This window comes from Eupeodes corollae, chromosome 1 (assembly GCF_945859685.1).
Source record: "Eupeodes corollae chromosome 1, idEupCoro1.1, whole genome shotgun sequence".
NCBI lineage: Eukaryota > Metazoa > Arthropoda > Insecta > Diptera > Syrphidae > Eupeodes > Eupeodes corollae.
In genome coordinates this window covers 36,017,135-36,040,002 of record NC_079147.1, presented here as the reverse complement: position 1 = coordinate 36,040,002, position 22,868 = coordinate 36,017,135, and the positions used below count along the sequence as shown (strand labels likewise).

General features: G+C 38.2%; 1 protein-coding gene across 1 annotated transcript in view; it reads right to left on the bottom strand.

Annotated features, from left to right (window-relative positions):
• LOC129938337 (cation-independent mannose-6-phosphate receptor) overlaps positions 1 to 22,868 on the bottom strand; it is a 132,082-nt gene that overhangs the window by 38,935 nt on the left and 70,279 nt on the right. Inside the window, exons 11-13 of the mRNA XM_056045817.1 lie at positions 15,324 to 15,470; positions 14,725 to 14,907; positions 14,122 to 14,245 (exon numbers count right to left, since the gene is read on the bottom strand). Of these exons, the coding sequence (XP_055901792.1) occupies positions 14,122 to 14,245; positions 14,725 to 14,907; positions 15,324 to 15,470 (454 nt within the window). The remainder of the gene's footprint in view (positions 1 to 14,121; positions 14,246 to 14,724; positions 14,908 to 15,323; positions 15,471 to 22,868) is intronic.

Sequence of the window (22,868 nt, the reverse complement as noted above, 5' to 3'; positions counted from 1 at the left end):
GGAAAGTAAGCCCGTAATGCAATTTTGTATATCATAAGTGAGTTTCTGCTCTATGCATTTCTGGAAATCAAATTCCAATTTTCAAGTGAATTGAATTCGATTGACTAATTTGGTGTGATTTAAATTCGACAAGCGGAAATAGTTTTAAAACAGCAATAGTTTCCTTTAAAGGAAATAAACCTTAACTTGTGTTATAGAATGCACTTTATTCGTGAGAAGTTACAGCTTTCATTTTAAATTTGAGGAACCAGACAACGAACTGTTGTTTCAAAAACTGTGCTTATCTTGAAGAAAAGTCCGCATTTGGATTCCAATCTAACCTCATGGTATCGAGGACATTCACGAAATGATCAAGGTGCGCAATCGCTAAGCTCGAGGAGATGAAGGTTAGTCTTTATAGGAGTGCCATTGTGTTACTCAAAAATGAATCCCTTGCTCCTCTAGCCCTGACCAATTGCTCGATTAATTAAGGATTCGAAACAATCAAAATTCAAAAGATAAAGCTATCGCAGATAGAAACACTGGACGGTAAAATCTTCCCTCCCACCAAAGGTTGACGATGCACCAATGCCCTCTCTGATCACGAATCAACCTTATAAAAAAATCGACAACATTCCTCCTTAATGTAGACTAAGGACTACTTAAACATAGTTTTTCTGAGCGAGGACGAACTTTTGGGTTCATCCTCAGACTCAGAAGATCAAAACAAGACCGTGGTGGAGGTTGATCTGCTTAATTGTAGCACTCCATAAAGGCCTCGGCTTCACTTCTTCGTCATCATCCTGATCCAAGAGCCATGGATTGTGAAATCCGTTGTTCGAGGACTAAAGACTCCTGGGTACTACACACTGTATGAGACCGATAAAGGTGAAACTAGATCATGCATTTTAGTGAAAAGTAGCGTTAATGTATTTTCACTCCATAATTTCAGTGATAGAGATACCACCGTACCTAGGCTGGAAACAACCAAAGGAATTTTCTGGCTAATGTCGGCGTATCTTGGCTATGACCATGTTGCTCCTCTCCCTGGGAAAATCGTTGAGATAATCATAACTGAAGCGGAACGGCCGAATATCTTCCTATTGGGAGCGATTATGTTAACGCTCATCACACGGTATCTCTGACCATAGATATATCCAGTTCAATATCAATGTAGATGAAAACCCAAGTCCATTAACTTACTGGCCTTTATACAGGAACTTAGTACAAAGTTTACTTAAACCTGGACTATCTAATCCTTTCTCACTTCAGCTATGAACAGATCGCTAGAAATTGCTTATCCACTTATACTCGCTCAGAAGAGAATGTAGGAAACTCTTCAACCGATCCTTCTGTGGCAGAATAGATGAAACTTCTGAAGCCTCTAGGTTACGGAAAACTCTTTCAACTAGTTCAGCGATGCCAAGCTGCTTGAAAAATGCAGACGGCTACTGGACAAATTCATGTAATGAATCGCTGAACTTACTATTGGACACTCACTTTCCTGGTAGTTCTCTTACCGAAACTTGCAACAATTATACACGTTCAAGTTAAAATACAACATACCCACAAGGTCTGATCACAAGGGACAAGCTACAATGAGCTCTCCACAGCTTCAAACCATTTAAATCTGCAGGACCGGATGAAATAATACCAGCCGTGTTACAAAAGACTTCTGACATACTTGCACCAAGCCTTGAGGCAATTTTTACCAACTGTCATTACCTGGTCCATGTTCCCTCGGCATGGAGAGAAGTTAAAGTTGTTTTTATACCCAAAGCAGTAAGTTAATCCTACAGATCTACGAGCTATAAGTCTATCATCATTCCTTCTTAAGACCTTGTAAAGATTGACTGATATCCATTTAAGGGCAAGTATCGATACAAGACTTCTGTCTTCGTCTCAATATGCCTACTGTAAGGGTAAATCGGTGGAAACAGCGTTACACACTTTAGTACGAACCGTCGAATATTCCCTCCATTATAATGAGTTCACTATGGTTGCTTTCCTTGACATCAAAGGTGCTTTTAACAATGTGGACACATCTCCCATCACATCACTAACATCTCTAAATGTAGAGAGTTCGCTTCGGGAGTTAATTCATTTAATGCTTACTAGCAGAATAATTGACTCAAAACTGGGCAACTCTTCTGGAAGACGATTCGTTAGTAGAGGATTCGCAAGGTGGTGTTCTATCCCCTCTCCTCTGGAACCTAGTGGTGAATGAAATCCTAATTAGTCTTGATGCGGAGGGTTTCAGAGTGATAGCCTATGCGGACGACGCACGTTGCTATAGCAGTTTCAGGAAAGCATCTTAATATCCTAAAAGAACTCTTACAAAATGCCTTGGACAGACTAATACTTTGGGCTGATCGGTGTGGATTGGGTGTTAACCCACACAAAACCGATCTGGTCTTATTTTCGAGGAGATACAAAATTCCATTTGTCAACCGTTTCTATATTAAAGGAATCCAATTAAAATTTTCAGACGAGGCTAAATACCTGGGTCTTGTCTTAGATAAAAAACTAAATTGGAAACGCAACGTACAGGAAAGAGTCAAAAAAGCTACTGTAGCTCTCTTTTCTTGCAAAAAAAGCTATTGGAAATAAATGGATCTTACAACCCAGAATCACGCATTGGCTATACACATCGGTTATCAGACCGATTTTAATGTACGGTGTGGCAGTATTGTGGACTGCTTTAGAGAAAGGTATAAACAGGGATAAGCTAAATAAAGTACAACTCAGCTTGCCTATGTATAAAGGGATCGGTTCGCACGACCCCATCTGCGGAACTGGACACCTTAGTCTACCTAACACCTCTTGACATTTGAAGCAAACAAATAGCTGCAAGCTCTGCTATTCGCCTCAAATCTTCGTCGCAGTGGACTAACAACAACATTGGCCACTCCTTAATTCTAAGGTACCATGCCCCAACTGCAATTAAACAGAAACTTCCAGATTTCTATTGCTCCCAGATCTTTTTAAGAGGATAGGATATTCTTGGAGGATGAGTCAATCTATTTTTATACAGATGGGTCAAAAACAAAGAAAGGGTTGGTGGAGGTGTGTACTCTGAACGACTGAAATTAAGTCTCTCATTCCGCCTTCCCAATCATTGTAGCGTGTTTCAGGCGGAACTTTTGGCGATTAAGGACGTTTTGTCACACTGGATTTAAAATTTTCAAGTTGCTTGCTCTCTCTAAGCAGATCGCATATAAGCTCCATAATAGGTGTCATAACCGGGCACTGACTAATAGGAAACCACGCGACGAGACTAGGCGTATTCTCAAATGACTTTTGCAGAAGCTGTTTGGACGAGGAAGAAACAGTTCTTTATCTTCTCTGCACATGCCCTGCTCTGGCTCGAAAACGCAAGAATTACCTGGGAGAATTCTTCTTTAACGATCTAAATGATCTAAATCATATAAGGGACTCAAGCTGGTTCCATTGAGCTTATCACAATGGGCCATTAAACTGGCCTAAGTGTGTCCGTTTCCCTCTTGGACAGCCACCATAACCTAACCTAACCTAAACTTTTTAACCGAGCCGAAGCTATAAGAGACTAGCCTCTCACTGAGATTCTTAGGAGGAGAGCTTAGGAGGAAGCCTCAAGATTCATGTGGTAACACAATTGCCCAATAAACTTGCCTAAGTGTGTCCTATTCCATCATTGGCAGTTAGGTGAACCTAACCTAAATAAGTTTACTAACTGCCAAAAGACTATTCACTTGCCAATACAACACGGCTTACATGAATTGATTGACAATTTTTGACATTTGGGTTATCACTTTTTTCTACCTTCAAATGTTTTTTTTGGGGGTTTTCTGGAATTAATCTATGAAATTTTAACACTTAGTATATTATTACTCTGTACCTGCTCCATTTAAAATTGTAATTCTAAATTACTCTTCTATCTATTTATTATTTAAATAAAACTGAAACAAAGAAAATGTTTTCAAGTGTTTGAGGTTTTTGGCTTAAGTTATTTTATCATCAAAGAAGAGTATTCGTTAAATTATTCAATTTTGTGTGTGGAGTCTTCAATCGAATGACACAGAGTGTTAGCAACATAATGTACTTACATAACAATGTTTTTCTTTTTTACTTTTTTTTTGTTATTGTTTAGATGTAAGACAAGGTGCGCCATCCAGTTTGTGGTTTTAGTTTATTGTCCTTGATGGAGTAAAATGGAGTGTCATACGTTTTATTTTTCACTTTTACAAGACTAAATATTTATTTTGATGTTGCACTAAGGACTTGAACGTTGCACAAACAAAAATACTGTCACTTTTATTTATTGTTTAAAAAAATTTGACCTTAGAGTTCTGAATTGTTTTTCCTCAATGGGAACTAAAAACATTACCTTTTAGGAAACTAGAGGGAATACAATGAAAGTGGACATTATCCCCTTGAGCGGATAATAGTGTCTCACGACTGTTGACGTTGAATTGAAATTCCAAAACACTGTAAGCTAAGAATGCTTTTCACCAAAATAGTGTATAAACAAAACACTGAATCTCTAATTGTTTTTATTACAAAATACTGCAACTTTGAATAGTTTATTTTTGCAAAACTTCTTTTTTAAAACTACCTAAAGAATAGGCTGGAGAAAAAAAATGTTTTCACAGGTATTTTAAACCATACAGTATTTCAACCTTAACCCAAAATGGAAATAATGTGATGATAGAGCCGTTTTTCTTTGTAAACTCTGGCTAAGTACTAGCAGAGTTTGAATTCGTTGAGTGCTAGGATCATAGATCACCTTCTTATCTAAATTTGATTGAAAATAAAGGAAGACATCAAAACATCGGTTTTCACGTCTTCAGACTAACGGCAATAGTATTGCTAACTACACCTTAGACAGTATCAGTCCTAGATATCGAGGCAACTGGTTTAATGATGAATATGACGCATCATAAACCGCACAGCGCATACTATAAGGACTATAAGGACTGGGAAATCCGGTCACCGATCCCAAAGGCATTCAGGAGCCCAAAGGGTCAAGTCATTGAAGAACTGATGACTCCATCTTTTCAAGAAACTATGTCATCCTGCAATCAGCAATCAATAGTCGAAAAGGCTGTTAAACTGCTGAAAGCCCCCTACGCGGAAACCATAATCGGCAAATATCAATTTAGCTTCAGACCAGGCAAATAAACAACTGATCAGATGTTTGCCCTTAGGCGGGGATGGAAGAATGCATAGAATTTAACATTCCAACATATCATCTGTTTATAGACTTCAAAGCCGCCTATGACAGCAGAAAAAATCGGCACCCCGAATGAACTGATAGGACTTTGTACGAATACCATGGCAAACATTCCAAGCCAAGCAAAGGTATCTGGATTACTAAGCAGATCCGTCAACGTTTACAATAAGTTCCGACAAAGAATGTCTCATCTTCAACATCTACCAGAAAGACAATCGTCAACAAGTCCACACAACTATTGGCATGACATCTTTAGTAGAAGCTAACAAGTACAAAACTCATTTATTCAGTCAGTGGAAAACGTGTTAAACCTTACATCAATAACGAAAGGCGAAGACTTATTCGATAATTCGCTAACCTTGAGTTAGTAGCAACATCGGTCAATAACATAGAAGAAGAAATACGCTGGCGTTTGCTTAAAGTCAACAAAACCTATACTAAAGGGTTTAGCTATCATCTTTTTGGCAACACATGGTTTAAACAGCTGACGCACGTTTCGTGTTTTGTTTCACTGTCAAACATCTTCATTTTGGTCTTTAATTTAACCATGAATCGTCTTACAAACGAACAACGCTGGCAAATTATTGAATTTTGTTATTAAAATGCGTGCTCTGTAAGAAAGTTTATCGCACTTTTCTTCCAGCGGCTCAATGGGTACGTAAATAAGCAGAATTGTCGATTTTGGAGTGAATATCAGCCAGAAGCATTTCAAGAGCTACAAAGGCCTACAAAAACTCACAGTTTGGTGTGTTTTTTAGGCTGGTGGCATTATTGGACCGTACTTATTCAAAGATGATGCGGATCGTACCTTAACTGTGAATGGCGAGCGCTGCCGTGAGACCCAACTTTTTTTTGTCCAAAATGCAAGAACTTGACTTGCATGACATGCTGTTTCAACAAGACGGTGCCACATGCCACACAACATGCGCAGCGATAGACTTATTAAGAGGCGAGTTCGGTGAACATTTTATTTCATTTTCGGGAGCGTTCAATTGGCCGCCTAGATCGTGCGATCGTAGACTATTTTTTGTGGGGCTATCTTAAAGCTCATGTCTATACTTGTCTGTTTGTTTGTCTACCTGCTTCAATTGAAGCCATCGAAGACAATATTGAAGCATTTATTCGTGATATACCGTTTGTTTACCTGTTTGTTTGTTTTTTTTTTTGTTTGTTTGATTGTTTTTTTTTTTTGTTTGTTTGTTTGTCTGTCTTTCACGTCGCAACGAAACAACATTTTGCCATGAATTTTTTTGTGGAGGTAGTTACAAGACGGAGAGTTGTCTTAAGCTACTCTTTACCGTGGTAAATTATCTTATTCATAGCTTCTTCGAGTATATTCGCCGGTGACACTTATAATTAGATATTCAGTATAAAGGTTTTTTTCAATATGGGCGGGTATATGTTGAAATGGAATGTGTGGCACGTAGCCCCGCCGCCGCAGTGCCGTCCTGCTGGAACCACATGTCTTCTAGGTTCATATGGTTCAATTTCGGCCATAAGTTTAGTTATCATCGTTATGTAGTGCAATTTTGATTGTTAACACAGCCATTCATCCGAAAATGCGCCTCCTTACTAAAGATGATTTTTCGGCCAAAATGGGGTCATCTTGCAAACGATTCGAAACCCAGTCAGCGAACAAACGGTGGTGTCGATGGTCATGAACTTTGAGTTCCTGGGTCGATTGGATCTTGTACGGGTGTAGGTCAAAATCCCGACGTGAAATATGCCAATTTGAAGCCCGAAAATCTGCGAAAGGTCGAGTTCTTGTGCACCGCGAGGAATAGACTGCCTCGGGTTCTACTGTTCACTTTCACGGGCCGCCACAATGTACTCAGCCGATCTTGCGTTCCTTGAACGTACGTATGTTGGCTGAATGCTTACTGAACCGATCGCCTTAAATTTGGCCACAAAAATTTGAAGAGTCGACTGTGAAGGGCCACTACGTCTACCGAAAATAGTCACAATGCGCGCAACGTTTGCGTTAACGAACGCTCTTTTTGATAATAAAGTTTTATCATTTAAACGTGCTGTTCAATCGTGTAACTTGTCATGATGATTAGACATAAGCAACTGAATAATAAACAAAAGATTTGACAGATGTCACCATAACAAAATGGCCGCCACAGGGCGCGAAAATCTTCCCGCGTCATTTGGAAAACCCTTTATTATAATTAGTAGCATGTCATTAGGTGCTTCTTGCTTTTGGGCCTATCATCGTTGCCTATCATTAGGCATTTCTTATAATGACATTTACGCACGAAATTATGCTAAAACACTATAGGAGGTAGGCGTTAAAACCCGATACCGAGGGCTAATGGACATTAATGAAAGATTGTGTGATTCTGCAAAAGTTTATCAATTTCTCTGTCAAACGTCGATTTTAGCACGAAGAAACGATGTTGCAGGAGGTATGAGAGCGAATTTTTCAAAAGACTCGCTTATACAGAGCACTGAGCTTTGAAGATTGCCCTCACATAAGCGCAAATTGAAATTAGGCGTGCAAGTAATGAAGAACGGGGACTATCTCTTTGTGATATTTTGATAACTAGTTTACCGCGAAGCTGATATAACCACAAAGGTATAGCTTAGTTAGACTCCGGTACGCTGGACATGTAGCGTAGCACGCATCAGCATAAAAGAGCCCGCCCGGAGAGTCATTTGCGGTACAATTTATGGCAGAAGACAGCGGGGAAAACCATTCTTCCGCTGAAATGATGGCGAAGACCAGGACGCCCGAAGTCTTAGGGTACTTAATTGGAGTGACGCCGCCGGTCGCGTCGTCGATCGTCGGCAAGCAACGGGGAATGTTGGAAAAGCATCTTGAACGAGGCCCGGAACGGATCCCGCTTGTGGCAAAGATAACGACGGAGTCATTGGCCAAGTCAACCTTACTTCGTTGTAAGTATTGCACACATATTCAATTATTTTTCGTTCTTTTAAATAAGAAAACATTCTCAATATTTCCAAAAAAAATTAATATTGTAATCACCTCACTGCAACAATTAATTTATACAATCACAATGTTCTTCATCTTTGTGCATAATTGTTCATGGGAGGTTTTTAAAATGTCTGTCGTTGTAGTTTTTGTTTGTTTTGTGTTTCTTAGGAAAAACATCCGTACCGCAAACAATACAAAACGCTCCTCCTTGTTCCATCCTTCATACTTATCCTGCCAAGAAAACCATTTGAATTGGCAATTTTCCCAATGCGCCTGTTATTATCTCTGGTTGCACAATATGCCGGCTTAAGAAAAGTCTCCTGTGTCTCCGTCTCCTCGTCTTTGCAAAAGAACATGCCGTAATAAAGATAAAAAACCACAAAACAAAAACCAGTACCGAAAAAAAAAGAACTTAAAAAGATAAACAAAGATCGAGTGAGGGGGCTGGGCTGGTCTGAGCAGGGATGAGAAAATGGGGAAGGAATGGTGAAGCGCAAAAACATTTTGCCAATGCGGTCTATGAATTTTTAATGCAGGCAAAAATAATAAATAAAGACAGACGAAAAAAAAACTAATGATTTCCATTTTCGAGACAATTCTAAAAAAGCCTCAGCTCCAGAGATTCAGAACTTCAGAGCTTCAGCTTCAGCCTCTCAGACTCAGCAAGGCAAAAATTGAGGCATACAATACACCAAAGAGACTCTACTATGATAAGGATACCAACAACATATACCTTTTCTTTCATATACATATGTATGTAGGTATATAAGAGATATCCTGCCTATTGGAACTAACTTGGTCGTCCTTTGTTGACTCTGGCTGTATAATCTTTTCGATTGTGTGCCGAATTAACGACAAAACAACAAAAACAACAACAACAACAAAATAAAACAAAAACAAACAATATAGTACTCGTACATCTTTCGTCCTGGAAACTAAGCCATGTATCAGCAATCACTGTATTGGATTGGTTCGGTAAGCATCGCATCCTTAGAGATAATTTATGCATGAATTTGAAATTCAAAATATGTATAAAGAGGCTTTGAAGCTTGTGTTTATTTATTTATTTTTTCTTCTCGTCGATTGTGCTTGCTGCTAGCTTTGAATGAATATCCCATTAGAAAGGATAAAGGAAAAGAGATGACAACAATTTAATTTGTATGAATCAAATTTATTCAATAAAACAAAATTCATTAAGACAAAATACGAATTTTTATGATGGTGCTGGAAGAAAATAATAATACTGCCATTGATTTCTACGGCCGAAGTACACACGTGATGAAATGTAAATATGTATTTTTAAATAAGGATATCTCGAGAAACATGCGATGATGGAGCAATTCATAGATTGGAGTCGTATTTATGGGGGAATTTTATTATTTTGTTTACTAGAAGGTGCTATGGAGGCTCCGTGATATAATTCTATATATAAAATACAAATACCCCTTCCCCCCTGCCCTTATAGCAATAAAAATATTAATAACACCAACATTTATATGAAGGTTGGAAATATCAGGAAATTAATATCCACCCGAGATTGGGAATCTATTTTATGGTTTTTCAGAAATTGCTTATATCCTGAGAATTTCTCATGAAATTGGTTCCAAGTATGAGAATTCATTTTATATTTAATTTAAAGATTAAAAAAGAGGATGTGATGCGACAATCACTGATAATATCCCATTCGTACAAGTCTGTCGATTTGAGTAAAACTTGTTATATACATAATAATGTTTATAACAATATTTTGAGTGAGATAACAAAATCGGCAACCAATTGATTTGTTTGAACTTTTTTATTTCTAGAATAAAAAAGTACTTTTTACCAATTTTGTGTAGTATTTTTTTGTAGAACTTAATTCTGACTGTTTAATTTTTATATAAATTTTACTGAATGTGGAAAACTAATTTTTTTTATAAGATAAAACTAGCTTTTACCTGCGACTTCGTCCGCGTTAGATAGTTTTTTTTTTTAATAATAGTATTAAAAAACCTGAGCTGTACTTTTCTGTACGTATGTTTGAATTGTGCCGAGATGGAATGAGGCCAAACTAAGCGTGATTGTCATAGGTTAGGTTAAGTTAGGTTAATACATTTTAAGAAGAAGATAGGTTACTGCAATACATTTTTATATATACGACGTTTTTTGTTTTTCCTTCGTTGGGCAGAACGTAAAGATTTTGTGGGTTTGAGACTCGTGAGCACGCTACATATAATTGTCCATGGAAAAAACAGTTTTTTTTCTAAATTTACACCTGCAACTTTCAGCGTTTTGATGTTCAAATGGTAGACATGTGCATTCAAGAGGACACAAGCGTCCACAGGTTTTGTCTCAAAACCCACCTCTGTCTATCAACTCCTACTCTCACATCCCCACGGTGAACATCGGGTGCCTAGTACCTTAACTGGAGATTGGGTTCGAACCCCAGCGGAAAGTTGTTGGGGGCAGCAAACAAGAGAGGGGGGGAGAGGTGTTTCCACTAAGGCACCTCTCCTTATCTAGACGGCAGCGGACGAATTCTCGAGATGGAATCAACGGTGGCGTCTACAGTTCCAGTAAGGTTGAACTACTTAGTGAACACCTTATAGGGCTTCTTCGCCATATTCGGAGCCCAAGCCTGGAAGGAGCGGTTTATCCGGTCCCCTTCCTTGGAGTTATACGAAGGAAATGGACCTCCAGGTTGGGGGTTGTGCCGTCGGGGTGACTTCCTGGCCACGTTAAAAAATACCTTTAGTTGCGCATTCACTGTTGACAACCCACGCAAACAAAATAAGGACAACGAACTTCGGATCTGTACGTGGAATGTTAGGTCCCTTAACAGACCACGTGCAGCCGAACAACTAGCGGAAGCCCTAAGCTGCTGCAAGGCAGATGTTACCGCCGTCCAACCAGTGCCATGGGATGGACCGGACAAACGCAAACTAAAAGACTGCGATATATACTACGGCTAAATTCGCCAACATAAGCCTAATATGCGCGCATGCCCCAACAAAGGAGAAAGATGAAGACACCAAAGACATATTCTTCGAGCTTTTGGACAAGACATATGAGCAGTGCCCTGGCTATGACATTAAAATTGTCTTAGGAGATTTTAATGCCAAGCTAGAAAGACACGAAACCACCTCCGACAACAGATTCAGACTGGTCGATTTCGCTGCGGGGCGAGAAGTCTGGTAGCTAGTACGCAGTTCACGCATCTCAATATCCACAAGGGGACATGGAAATCTCCTGATCAATCAACTGTCAACCAGATTGACCACATTGCGATCGACGCACGACACTTCTCCAGTATCCAGGATACCCGAACAATCCGAGACAGCCTACATTGACTCAGACCACTACCTCGTTGTAGCCAAAGTACGTCTACGGATATTCCGATCCAAGCCAAAACAAGGAATTACTGTGAGAAGATTCGACTTTAGAAGGCTACAATCGCAAGAGCCTGCCATGTCCTTTTCCGATCGAGTCTCTAATAACCTCTTAAAGAGTTCTATGCTGCCTGCATTAAGTATTGAAAACAAGTGGCAACACTGCCTTGCAGCCATCAGAAATGCCGCCTCTGAAGTGCTAGGTTTCACACGACCACCCCAGCAAAACCCCTGGTTTGATGAAGAATGCCGGCAAGCGCACGCAGCGAAACAGAATGCATAAAAGATAGAGGGATGTCACAACAGGAATGAGGTTCGTAAATTTTACCAAAAGGTAAAAAAAACCTCCCAAGGGTATCAGCCACGAACCGAAGCCTGTAAAGACGATCAGGGGAACATCGTAGTAGAACCGCAGTCGGTACTGATAATATGGAAAGATCACTTCTTCAAATTATATAACGGCGATGACGAACCGAATTGCACTGTTAGGGAGGTAGAACCACTTAATCTCGGCGACGCAGATCAACAATTCCGCCTACCCGACCTTGACGAAGTGAAGATAGCTATATCTAAACTTAAGCAAACAAAGCTGCTGGAGCTAACGGCATCGCTGCCGAACTATTCAAAGCAACAGGCGATGACTAGGTAGGGAGCATGCACCAACTCATCAGCAAAATATGGTCGGAAGAAAGCATGCCCGATGAGTGGAATCTCAACATAGAGTGCCCGATACATAAGAAAGGAGACCCTCTAAACTGCGCTAACTACAGAGGCATCAGTCTCCTTAACATTGCCTATAAGATCCACTCTGCCGTATTATGTGAACGACTGAAACCATTCGTCCACAACCTGATTGGTCCTTATCAGTGTGGCTTAAGACCAGGAAAGTCCAATATCGACCAAATATTCACACTACGGCAGATCTTGGAAATCAAATCGATACTCACCATCTCTTTATCGATTTTAGAGCCGCGTATGACAGCACCTATACGGAAGAGCTCTACCGAGCAATGTCTAGTTTTGGCATCCCTGTCAAACTTACCCGTTTGTGCAGAATGACGATGGAGAATGCACGCTGCTCTATCAAGGTCGGAAAAGATCTTACCAATGTAAGATGTCAAAAAAGGTTTTAGACAAGGCGATGCACTGTCATGCTACTTCTTCAACATCGTTTTAAAAAGAATTGTCCAAAGGTCCATCCAATAACTCGAATACGCAGATGATATTGACATAATTGGAAGATCAAAGCGTGATGTCAGTGGAGCGTTTTTGAGCATTGCGACGGAAGCGAATAAAATGGGTTAAATGGTCAATGAGGGCAAGACCAAGTATATGCTGTCATCAAAAAAGGACATTGAACAACGACGTCTTGGACAAAACGTCACCATGGACAGCTATAACTTTGAGGTAGTTAAGGACTTTGTCTACCTAGGCACCGCTATTAATACAGACAACGACAACATCACTGAAATCAAACGAACAATAACTCTTGCAAATCGCTGCTTCTTTGGACTTAGAAGGCAATTGAGAAGTAAAGTCCTCTCTCGAGCATCTAAAATCACCATCTATAAGACACTCATCATCCCGGTTCTCATTTATGGCGCTGAGGCCTGGACCCTGTCAAAGAAAGATGAGACCGTCTTAGGATGCTTCGAGAGAAAATTCTTCGGGTGATTTTGGCCCCTTATGCATCGATGGAGAATGGAGGAGAACATATAACGACGAACTGTACGGTCTGTACAGCGACACTGACCTAGTTAGCAGAATTAAAGTCCAACGGCTTACATGGCTAGGTCATGTAGAGCGGCTGAACGTCAACGCTCCAGCCCGGAAGGTCTTGGAATCCAATCTTGAGGTACAACGCAGTAGAGGAAGACCGGGACTTAGGTGGCGCACCCAGGTGGGAGAGGACCTCAACCAACTTGGCGTGCGAAACTGGAGACAGCTAGCTAGGGACCGAGCTGGCTGGAGACGCATGTTGGTTGAGGCCCAGGTCCGCCCGGACTGTAGCGCCACCTTAAGTACGTAAGTATGTTGTTTTCGACCTTTAAAATCGTAAATAAATACAATTACAAGTTACAAGTTGCCATGGGACGGTGGATTACACAATGCATTCCAAAAAAGACACTGCTTCGTGTAAGGACAAAAATTAACAAGATTATGAACTTTTACGGCAAATCCTAGAAATCTATGATTCCAACTCCGTTTGACCTCAATTGGATAATATTGACACAAACGTCATGTAATTTTCACACCCAGTGATTCGAGGGCATCATTTTTTGCGTGGAAGTAATGTGCACCACAACTTTATTGTTCCTATAATATAAATTAAATAACCTGTCTACTCGGATTTGTGGTAACCTTTTTATGTGAATGTTTAAAACTATTCGTAAAATTGATCTAAAATATTGTTTTTTAATATAATTAGAACATTATTTTAACTATACAGACTTTCTAACCCTGGTTATATTCATTCAAATTTAAATTTTCATCTTCTATACCCAACCAAATCCAATGGATATCCTAATCCTCGCCAATCCATACATTTTTTTCACATCCATAATCCATATCATATAAAACTTCTCGAAGCCCGTACATAGCACAAACTATACGATTACACTTACCATCAACTGTACATGGTCCTGGGGCGTTAAAGAACACTTTGACTGTGCTTTGTGAATAATCAGTTAACGCTTTGCGGTGGTCATCACCACAGACATCAATGTTAAATTCTGGCGCTCCTGGAATCTGCAAATAAAGAGGGATTATGCATACGTACGTTCAAAACGTTCAGTACAAGGGGCTTTATACAACATATATGTAGTTTGAACTTTTGCTGGCTACAAGCCTAAGTAATAAATGGCAGATGGTTTGGAATGGAATGTATTATTGGGATTTTGTGGTTACTGTGATGGTTGTAGAATCAAGGATAATAGTTTCAAACGCCGCAATATTGCAGCAGTATAACATCAGCCTTACAAATTGGCTAAACATTTGCAATTTGCCTTTCAACTATATGCTACAACCTTAAAACCTTCAATCTAGAGGCTACAGAGAGACCTAAAGCCTAACTCTCAAAGCCCCCTCATTCTGATATTGAACGTAATTTTTGGTTGTGCAATGTAAAATTTTTAACTTACTGGCAAGGAAGGGGGGAAGGGTGTGTGTATGTGTGTGTGTATTGGGGGGGGAAATAGCATCAGCAACTGTTTAGCAATTAGACTTACCTTAATTTTGCCTTTATCCGTAAAGCTGGCATTCCGCACGCTATACCGCTCGTTTAGTTGGTCATTAATAATTTCACAAGTGTTGACGTCGAACTGGCACCAGTGAGCGGGACAAATCACGTTGGTTGGCCAAATAAATTGGTAATGGCAATCGTTGATTATGGATTTCAAAATTGGGTTTCCCTGTCAAAAATAAAATACCATACATCATCAAACCGAAAATTTATTGATTAATAAATATTTGATGACAAAATCGAAAATTTCTCAACACATAATATTATAGCATTGAAAATAGTGGGCTTTTAGCTTAAAACCACAAACTATCAATATATGGTAGGAGGATAAACATAGATGACGCTGGAGACCATGCATCGGGAGTGAGGATGGGAGATTTATTGTATAATTAGTTAGACCTTAATTAGGAAAATGTTTTTAATAAGTTAGGTACAGACCAGTGTTTGTTTTATCGTTTGGTGCGGGGAGAGGAGATATGATGATTTTGAAATGTTTACCATCAAGCTTGGTATTTTTAATTTTAACCACTCTTTAGCAATGATTCCAATGATAATAATTATGGGATTTTAATTAAGCATACGTACTTTGCCAGCGTGGATGTCACACGTGAATTGAACAATCGATGACAATTGAGTTGATTTATCCTTAGGACATGGGCTTCCACGGCGGTATTTCAATTCGGCGCTGGTTTCATTGATGCGAGTTAGGGCAACATCAGGATAACCAAGACTCTGAAATTAAAATAAAAACGGTTTAATAATTTGAGAGGCTCGTTGGTTAAATGATTTGAGAAGTCTTGTATATGGTTGACATTTTTATTCAAATTGATTTTTGAGAAGTTAAATCACTAAATTTGTATTTTTGACACGATATTGATTTATCCAAGAAGCATTGGGCAGATTCAGACGATATAAGGGACTTCAAAATAAGGCAAATTTCTAGTATCTGATTGGCCAGCTGCCAAAAAAAATTGCATTACAATTAATGTAAGTTTATAGGAAAGTTGACTGAAAAGTTTGAAAGTAAACATTTTTTTTATTAAGTTAAGTCATTCTCTATTGGAGATGGCAAAACAGTTTGAAATTCACCATTGCTGGGTGCCAGGCCTTAAACATTCCAGGAAATTGTAAGACAGATAAACTCGCTAGGAATGGTGTAGTACAACTCATTGTAGCACATGCTACATGTAAACTATTACTAATGCAAGACGCTATGAAGAAGTGAAACAACATCACCACGTGTCAGGTCACCAAAAACATCTGGCCAACACTAGATTTAAAGCGATCACGGTATAAACAGGTCGCATATAAGCTCAATAAACGGTGTCATAACCGGGCACTGTATTATAGGAAAGCACGCCACTTGGCTAGGCATATTCTCTTAGCGGGTATGTAAAAGCGCAAAATTGTCAGGAAACCAGCACGCATACATTGAAAAGCCGATACACCCAAAACGTCAAAATACAAAGTCACTGTTTCGTCCGGTTTCTTGGGCCAGAGGCATAATTGGGTCATTTTTTAAAAATGAGCACGAAGTGGCAAATACAGTCAATGGCGATCGTTATCGGGCCATGTTGAACGAATTTTTGTTCACAAAACTTAAAAAGGCAGCATTTGATTTCAACAGGAAGGTGCTACGTGCCACCTAGCCGAAGCTCCGCTGGATGTTTTGCGCCGTTTCAGAAAAAAAGTTTATTTGCGGACCCTAAACATAATCAGTCACTTGCGTTTGAACTGGGTTTATTGAACTAAGAAGCAATCCTCAAGATTCGTGTGGTAACATAATGGGTCATTGAACTAGTCTTCTCTATCACGGACACTTAACCTAAGTTATGTTTACTTATGTCAAAATAGCAGCTGATCATGTTTTTTCATCTAACTGAAAGCTAAACTTTAAACTCTATGATTTACTTATTTTCTGCAAAATTCTATTTAATGTTTTATGTAAAAGGGTTCCCTGTCCAATTTGACAAAGTTATATTTTTCTATAATAGCTAATACAAGTCGCTTGGCAATGGTTTTTGGCAAGAAAAACTGAAGGTAGAGGTTTGTGGAGTAAAGATCCGAGCTTAAAGTTTATGGCGCTTGAACAATTTACTAGCGCCTAGATCTTTGTGTTTTTTTTTTTTGTTTTTTTTTTTTTAAACAGTACTCAATTGAGTTGCATATGATTTTTGTGTTTTTTTTTTTGACATTTAAAAGTGCATAATTTCTTTGACCTCTACTTGCCCCTAGCTAAAGTTATACTAGTAATTGTCGTCTTTCAAGACGTATGAGTATTTTTTTTTACTGAAATATGATAGTTTTAAAAATCTAACGTTAATTGGTAAAAGAAATGTATTTTTATTCACTTTTAGAATTCACTAAAGTCCTTAAACGACTTGATATATTTAATATTTGGCGTATGATGAGGGAGATGCTTATAAAGCTAGATATGGAAATAAACTTCAAGAAATGAGAACTTTTTTTTAACAAAGACTTAAGGCCACAGAAGACCTCAGCTAAGAGAACATGTACATATATATGTATACTTCGTGTCACTTGAATAGGGACATGTTTTTTTCCGTTTTTTTTTTGACGATATTTTCAAACCCTTAAGTTTTTTTGGAAAAAAAAACTAAAATGTGATATAAATGAGGTACATACCTATGCATTAAGTTTGTATTGCAAATACAAAATTTCGATTAAGATGACAATTAAAAGTTTTATGGGGTTTTTTCCGGAGAGGTTCAAAGAAAGTACCTGTTTTTTTGTGTCGTATAGATTGGGACAAGAACTTAATTTACCTTTGACCGTGTTTTAACTTAGAAATAAGGATACTCTGATTTTTTAGGAGCGAGTATAAATTTGATAGTATCAAGAGGTATAGGTAAAGTTAAGGGTCTAAGCAAGGAGAAAATATGCCAAATTTGAGTAACGGTAAAACCATGCGTTTTATAGCCAACAAAATTGGAAGTAGTTCAACTGGTGTGTATACAACAACAACTCCAAAAACCCAGAGAGGTATGGACAAAACCACAAATGAAGAGTCAAGAAAGCCACATCATATCAGGAAAGGCGGGCCTTAGTTATTCAAGGCTTTTGATTAGTAAATTCAAATACTGTCGTCTTTCCGATTAAAAAAATGTATCTTGAAGGACCTGATAGATATATCTGCTATTTTCATGATTTAAGAAACGAAGAAATCTGTCTTGAAATACGGCACTGCAACGGAGGTGGTGTTATTGTATGGGTAGGAATCAGCTATTACGGGCCCGTGGTGCTAGATTTTCAAATCTTTAAAATGACGGCAATCACATGCAAATTGATTCTGAATTATTTGGTGGACTATGATGGACTTTCCGACAAGAGAATGCACCAATACATACCGCACGGACAACAGAAGCTTATTACCATGGCCCCGTATTATGATGACCTGAACATAATGAAAAACGTGTGGGCTTTCAAGAAAAGTGTACAAACACAAAGGACCGAAGAGATTATTAAAGCCATAGAAAGGGTCTGGTCCCAAATTTCCCTGCCTGTTCCACCTAAAAAAAAGTTTTAAGTTAAAAATGTATTAATATAGAAACAAAAATGGTTGATTTTGCCGTTTCTTCCATGTTTTTTGTTCAGTGTTGCCATACTTGTTTTTTTTTTTGGGGGATTTTTTTGATTTTAATGCTCAAATGCAAGAAGTACTTTATACCCAAACTCGCACCCACCCCAAATCCTATAGTGGTGCCAAGCGAGGGGGTTGCAGGGGGCAGCATGCCCTCTTACATACCTAGGCGTTAGTACGCCGTATTATCAATTCAAAATAACTTGTTTTAGGCTCAAAAAATGAAATACCAAAAAAGTAGGGTTAAGTCCGAAAAAGAAAATATTTGTTTCTATGACTTAAAGGTGATTCCTCGCATTAATATTTAAAAAAATGTTCTATTGAAAACCCTGCCTAAGTGTAAAAAAATCAGAAGGAAATTCGTGCTGCAGTAATGGAAAGTCGCCCCATAAATAGACTGTTCCCTTTTTTTGAACCCATTTCTATCAAATGCCCGTGATCTTGAAAACAAATAATAAATCAAGTACCGTAAAATGGGGTTACTTTGGGCCACTGACGAAAAGAGTTAGTTTTTTTCATTCACGCTCAGATATGTTACATTCTACCGAATGTATACACACACATACGCATCTGCTACGTGTTGCAACGGACCGTGTACCTGCAGTTAATAACAAGTAGTTGCTGAGTGAAGTTGACGCAGAAAATTCTCATATTTTTTTAAGTGGAAAATTTGGTTTGGTGCATCAGTTGGGTGAACTTGATCGAAGTAGGTACTGATTTTCTATTTATTTTTGCAATAATTTAGGCATGGCTTTTGTTTGTTTATAAATAAATAAATTGGGTGACGCAACAGTCCGTTGAAAACTAGGGCCTAGTGGCTTACAACTCTCAACCATTCCTGTGTGCGAGTAATTGGAGGGGACCTACAGTTTATATGCCGAATCCGAACGGCAAATTTGAGAAAGCACTTTTTCATGACAAGAGTTACTCTTGGAGAATTTGTCAATTCCTCGCAAGAGGCAGTACCCGTGAAAAGACTTTAGATGACATAGGGAGGTCTCGAACCCAAGACCTCTGGCATGTAAGTCCAACGCACTAACCACCATGACACGGGTACTACTTTTGTTTGTTTTGTTGATATATAATATTTATTCTTTTTTTTGTGTTAACACGCATGCTTCTGGAGCAAAGTAACCCCAAAGCATACAAAAATTGAAACTTGTTTACTCTTTTATCTAGAAATGCCAAAGTGGCCTTCGAAGAGGGGTAAATTTCCGTGGAAGAACTAAAAGACTTATTTTCTTAAAGATTTTTATTCTATTTTTTTAATTCAAAACTTTCAGACATAGAAAAGAAACTCCTTCCCTTGGATGATTTGCCCTACTTTTCATCCACAAAAAAAATGATTTTAACTATAATTTGAATAGTTTTCATACCGAAAATGCTATCTTTCACATCTTATTAATAAAACTGCTTTGAAAAACAAATAGATAAAAAGAGGCTGGGATGCGACCCACACTGATAACTTCCCATACCATCTGTCGATTTGTCTTGCTTAAAAGTTTGTAGGTATTCGTGTTGGGTTAAAAAATTTGTTAGTTGAATGATTCTTAAAAATTTTAATTTACCAACAATATTTTTCAAATAAAGAAATAGTTTAGTTTGAAAATCTAATTTTAATAAATAAATTTTTAGTCGAAAACAAATTTTTACCAATTTAGGTAGCATTTCCTAAATTTTTACAAATTGGATGAATGAAATTAAATTTGCGTACTATTTTTTTTTAATGAGAAAAAAACGGTCTGTTTAATTTTTATAAAAAAAAAAAAACTACTGAATATCGAAAACAATATTTTCTGTGAAATAAAAAGACAATACTTTTAATTTTTAAAAATCTTTTTGAGTCAAAAGTAAAATTTTACCAAGTTTTGCTTTTGTTTATTTTAACGTTTTTATTGTTTGTAAAAAAACTGCCAATTCGATTTTTCTCAAAATTTTTCTCAATGTTAACAACAATATTTTTTAAAAGATAAAAGTTGTTTAAAGCCAATATCTCAAAATTTGGAAAAGATATTTGAGTCGAAATTCAATTTTTACCAACTTTGAGTAAAGTTTTTTTAGGTTTTTATTAAAAAAAAAAAAAACTATTAATTTGATTTTACCAGATGTTAAAAACGTTATTTTTTGTTGCACAATCGAATTTTTTTGTAGATGAAGTCATTTTTAAAATGATTTTTGGCCAACACTGTTTACCTCGTCAACACAAATTTGCTACATTTGTGGAGCTAAGCCTCCTGCTATGATCGATATTCAGAATTTTTTGCAAAGAAACAAAAGAAAGTAACGTGAGGGGGAACTTCACATTCTTCGGAGATAACTGGAGTTAAAAAAAAGTGTTAATAGAGAGTTGTGCAACTATATTAAAAACTTTGGCCTGTTGCTTTGCTCTTAATACCAATGATTTTGAAAAGTTTATATTGGAAACCGCCAAAGAAATTGCCAGTTTCTTTACATGGGGGACATTTTGTCTAAAACCCAATATTGCCCATGGGGCAGAAGAAGCAGCTGAACTTAAAAATAAGGAGGTAAAAATGTTTTCAAAAGCTGTCACCAACGCTCATTCAATAAATAGACTGTTCCCTTTCTTTGAACAAATTTCTATTAGATGCTTCTGTTCTTGGAAAAAAAAACCGAGAAATGAAGTCATAAGTGTATTTTTATTGTTCTTCCGATATGAATGAAATTACTATGCAGCGTTATAAGCTTGTGAGATGTTTTGGGTCCACCAAATTTTCAAGGTTTTTTGAGTCGATTATCAGTTTGTTCTTGAGATATGGCCGACAAAAAAACAATTTTAATTCATCTTTCAATGACTAATTTACACATTTGCGGCTATATATGCTCAATAACTTCACGTAGACCTTATTTAAATCAAAAATGGAAGAATCGACGAAAAATTGGTTTCCGTGAACACTATAAGGGCCACAAAACTGATATTTTAAAATGTTCCTGAGCGACGTGCACGGTTTCCGTTTTTCACATCACTATTGAAAAGTTGTTTTATGAAAGCTTAAAAGAGTTCAAATATTTCGAACTAAAAATTAAAACAATTTGAATGCTTCGTTGAAGAGTCTTTAGTCCTGTTTCTGGAATAGCGTGGGTTTTACTTAGAAAATATCAAAAGATGACATCCACAAAAGTGACAGCTGCTTAAAAGCGCGGGCTATTTAATATTAAACCTCTTTTAAGAAAAAATGGGATGTAAATATCAAACGTTGATTAAGGTTAGGTTAGGTTATACTAGCTGCCCAAGATAGAAACGGACACACTTAGGCCAGTTTAATGGCCCATTGTGATACCACATGAATCTTGAGGCTTCCTCCTAAGCTAAATGGAACCAGCTTGAGTCCCTTACGAAACGTGAGAGCCTGATTATACCGATATGATTTAGATCGTTTAGATCGTTAAAGAAGAATTTTCCTAGGTAATTCTTGAGTTTTCGAGCTAGAGCAGGGCATGTGCAGAGAAGATGAAGAACCGTTTCTTCCTCTTCCTCGTCCATATAGCTTCTGCAAAAGTCATTTTAGAATACGAGTAGTCTCGTGGCGTGCTTTCCTATTAGACGGTGTCCGGTTATGACACCTATTATCGAGCTTATATGCAATCTGCTTAGAGATAGCAAGTACCTTGAACGTTTTAAATCCAGTGTTGGTCAGATGTTTTTTGTGGCTTGACACGTGGTAATGTTGTTCCACCTGGTGCCTGCCCTCTTCACAAGTAGCGATTGGTATGCCAGTACTTGCCAAACGTGGTAGCATGGGCTGTACTGTACCGTTCCTGGCGAGTTCATCGGCCTTACAGTTACCTGGAATGTCTCTATGGCCCGGCACCCAGCAAAGGTGAATATTAGACTGTTGCGCCATCTCCATTAGAGATGCTCGACAGTTATGGACTGTTATAGAGTTTGTAGAGACAGAGTCCAGAGATTTGATAGCGGCCTGGCTGTCGGAGAAAAAACGGATATCAGATGTTGATATCACGTTTTCTTTGAGCCAAGACAAGACTTCTTTAATCGCCAAAAGTTCCGCCTGGAACACGCTACAATGATTAGGAAGGCGGAATGAGAGACTTAATTTCAGTCGTTCAGAGTACACACCACCACCAAACCCTTCTTTGGTTTTTGAGCCATCTGTGTAAAAGTGGATTGACCCATCCTCTAAGAATGTCCTATCCTCCCAAAAAGATCTGGTAGGTATAGAAATCTGGAAATTCCTGTCGAATTGTAGTTGGGATATGGTGTAGTCTGTGTGCTTTGGAATTGATTCTAAGTACCTTAGAATTACGGAGTGGCCAATGCAGCTATTTGTTTGCTAAATATGTCAAGAGGTGTAAGGTAGAGCAAGGTGTCCAGTGCTGCAGACGGGGTCGTGCGAAGCGATCCGCTTATACATAGGCAGGCTGAACGTTGGACTTTATTTAACTTATCCCTGTTTATACCTTTCTCTAAAGCAGTCCACCATACTGCCACACCGTACGTTAAAATCGGTCTGATTACCGATGTGTATAGCCAATGCGTGATTCTGGGCTGT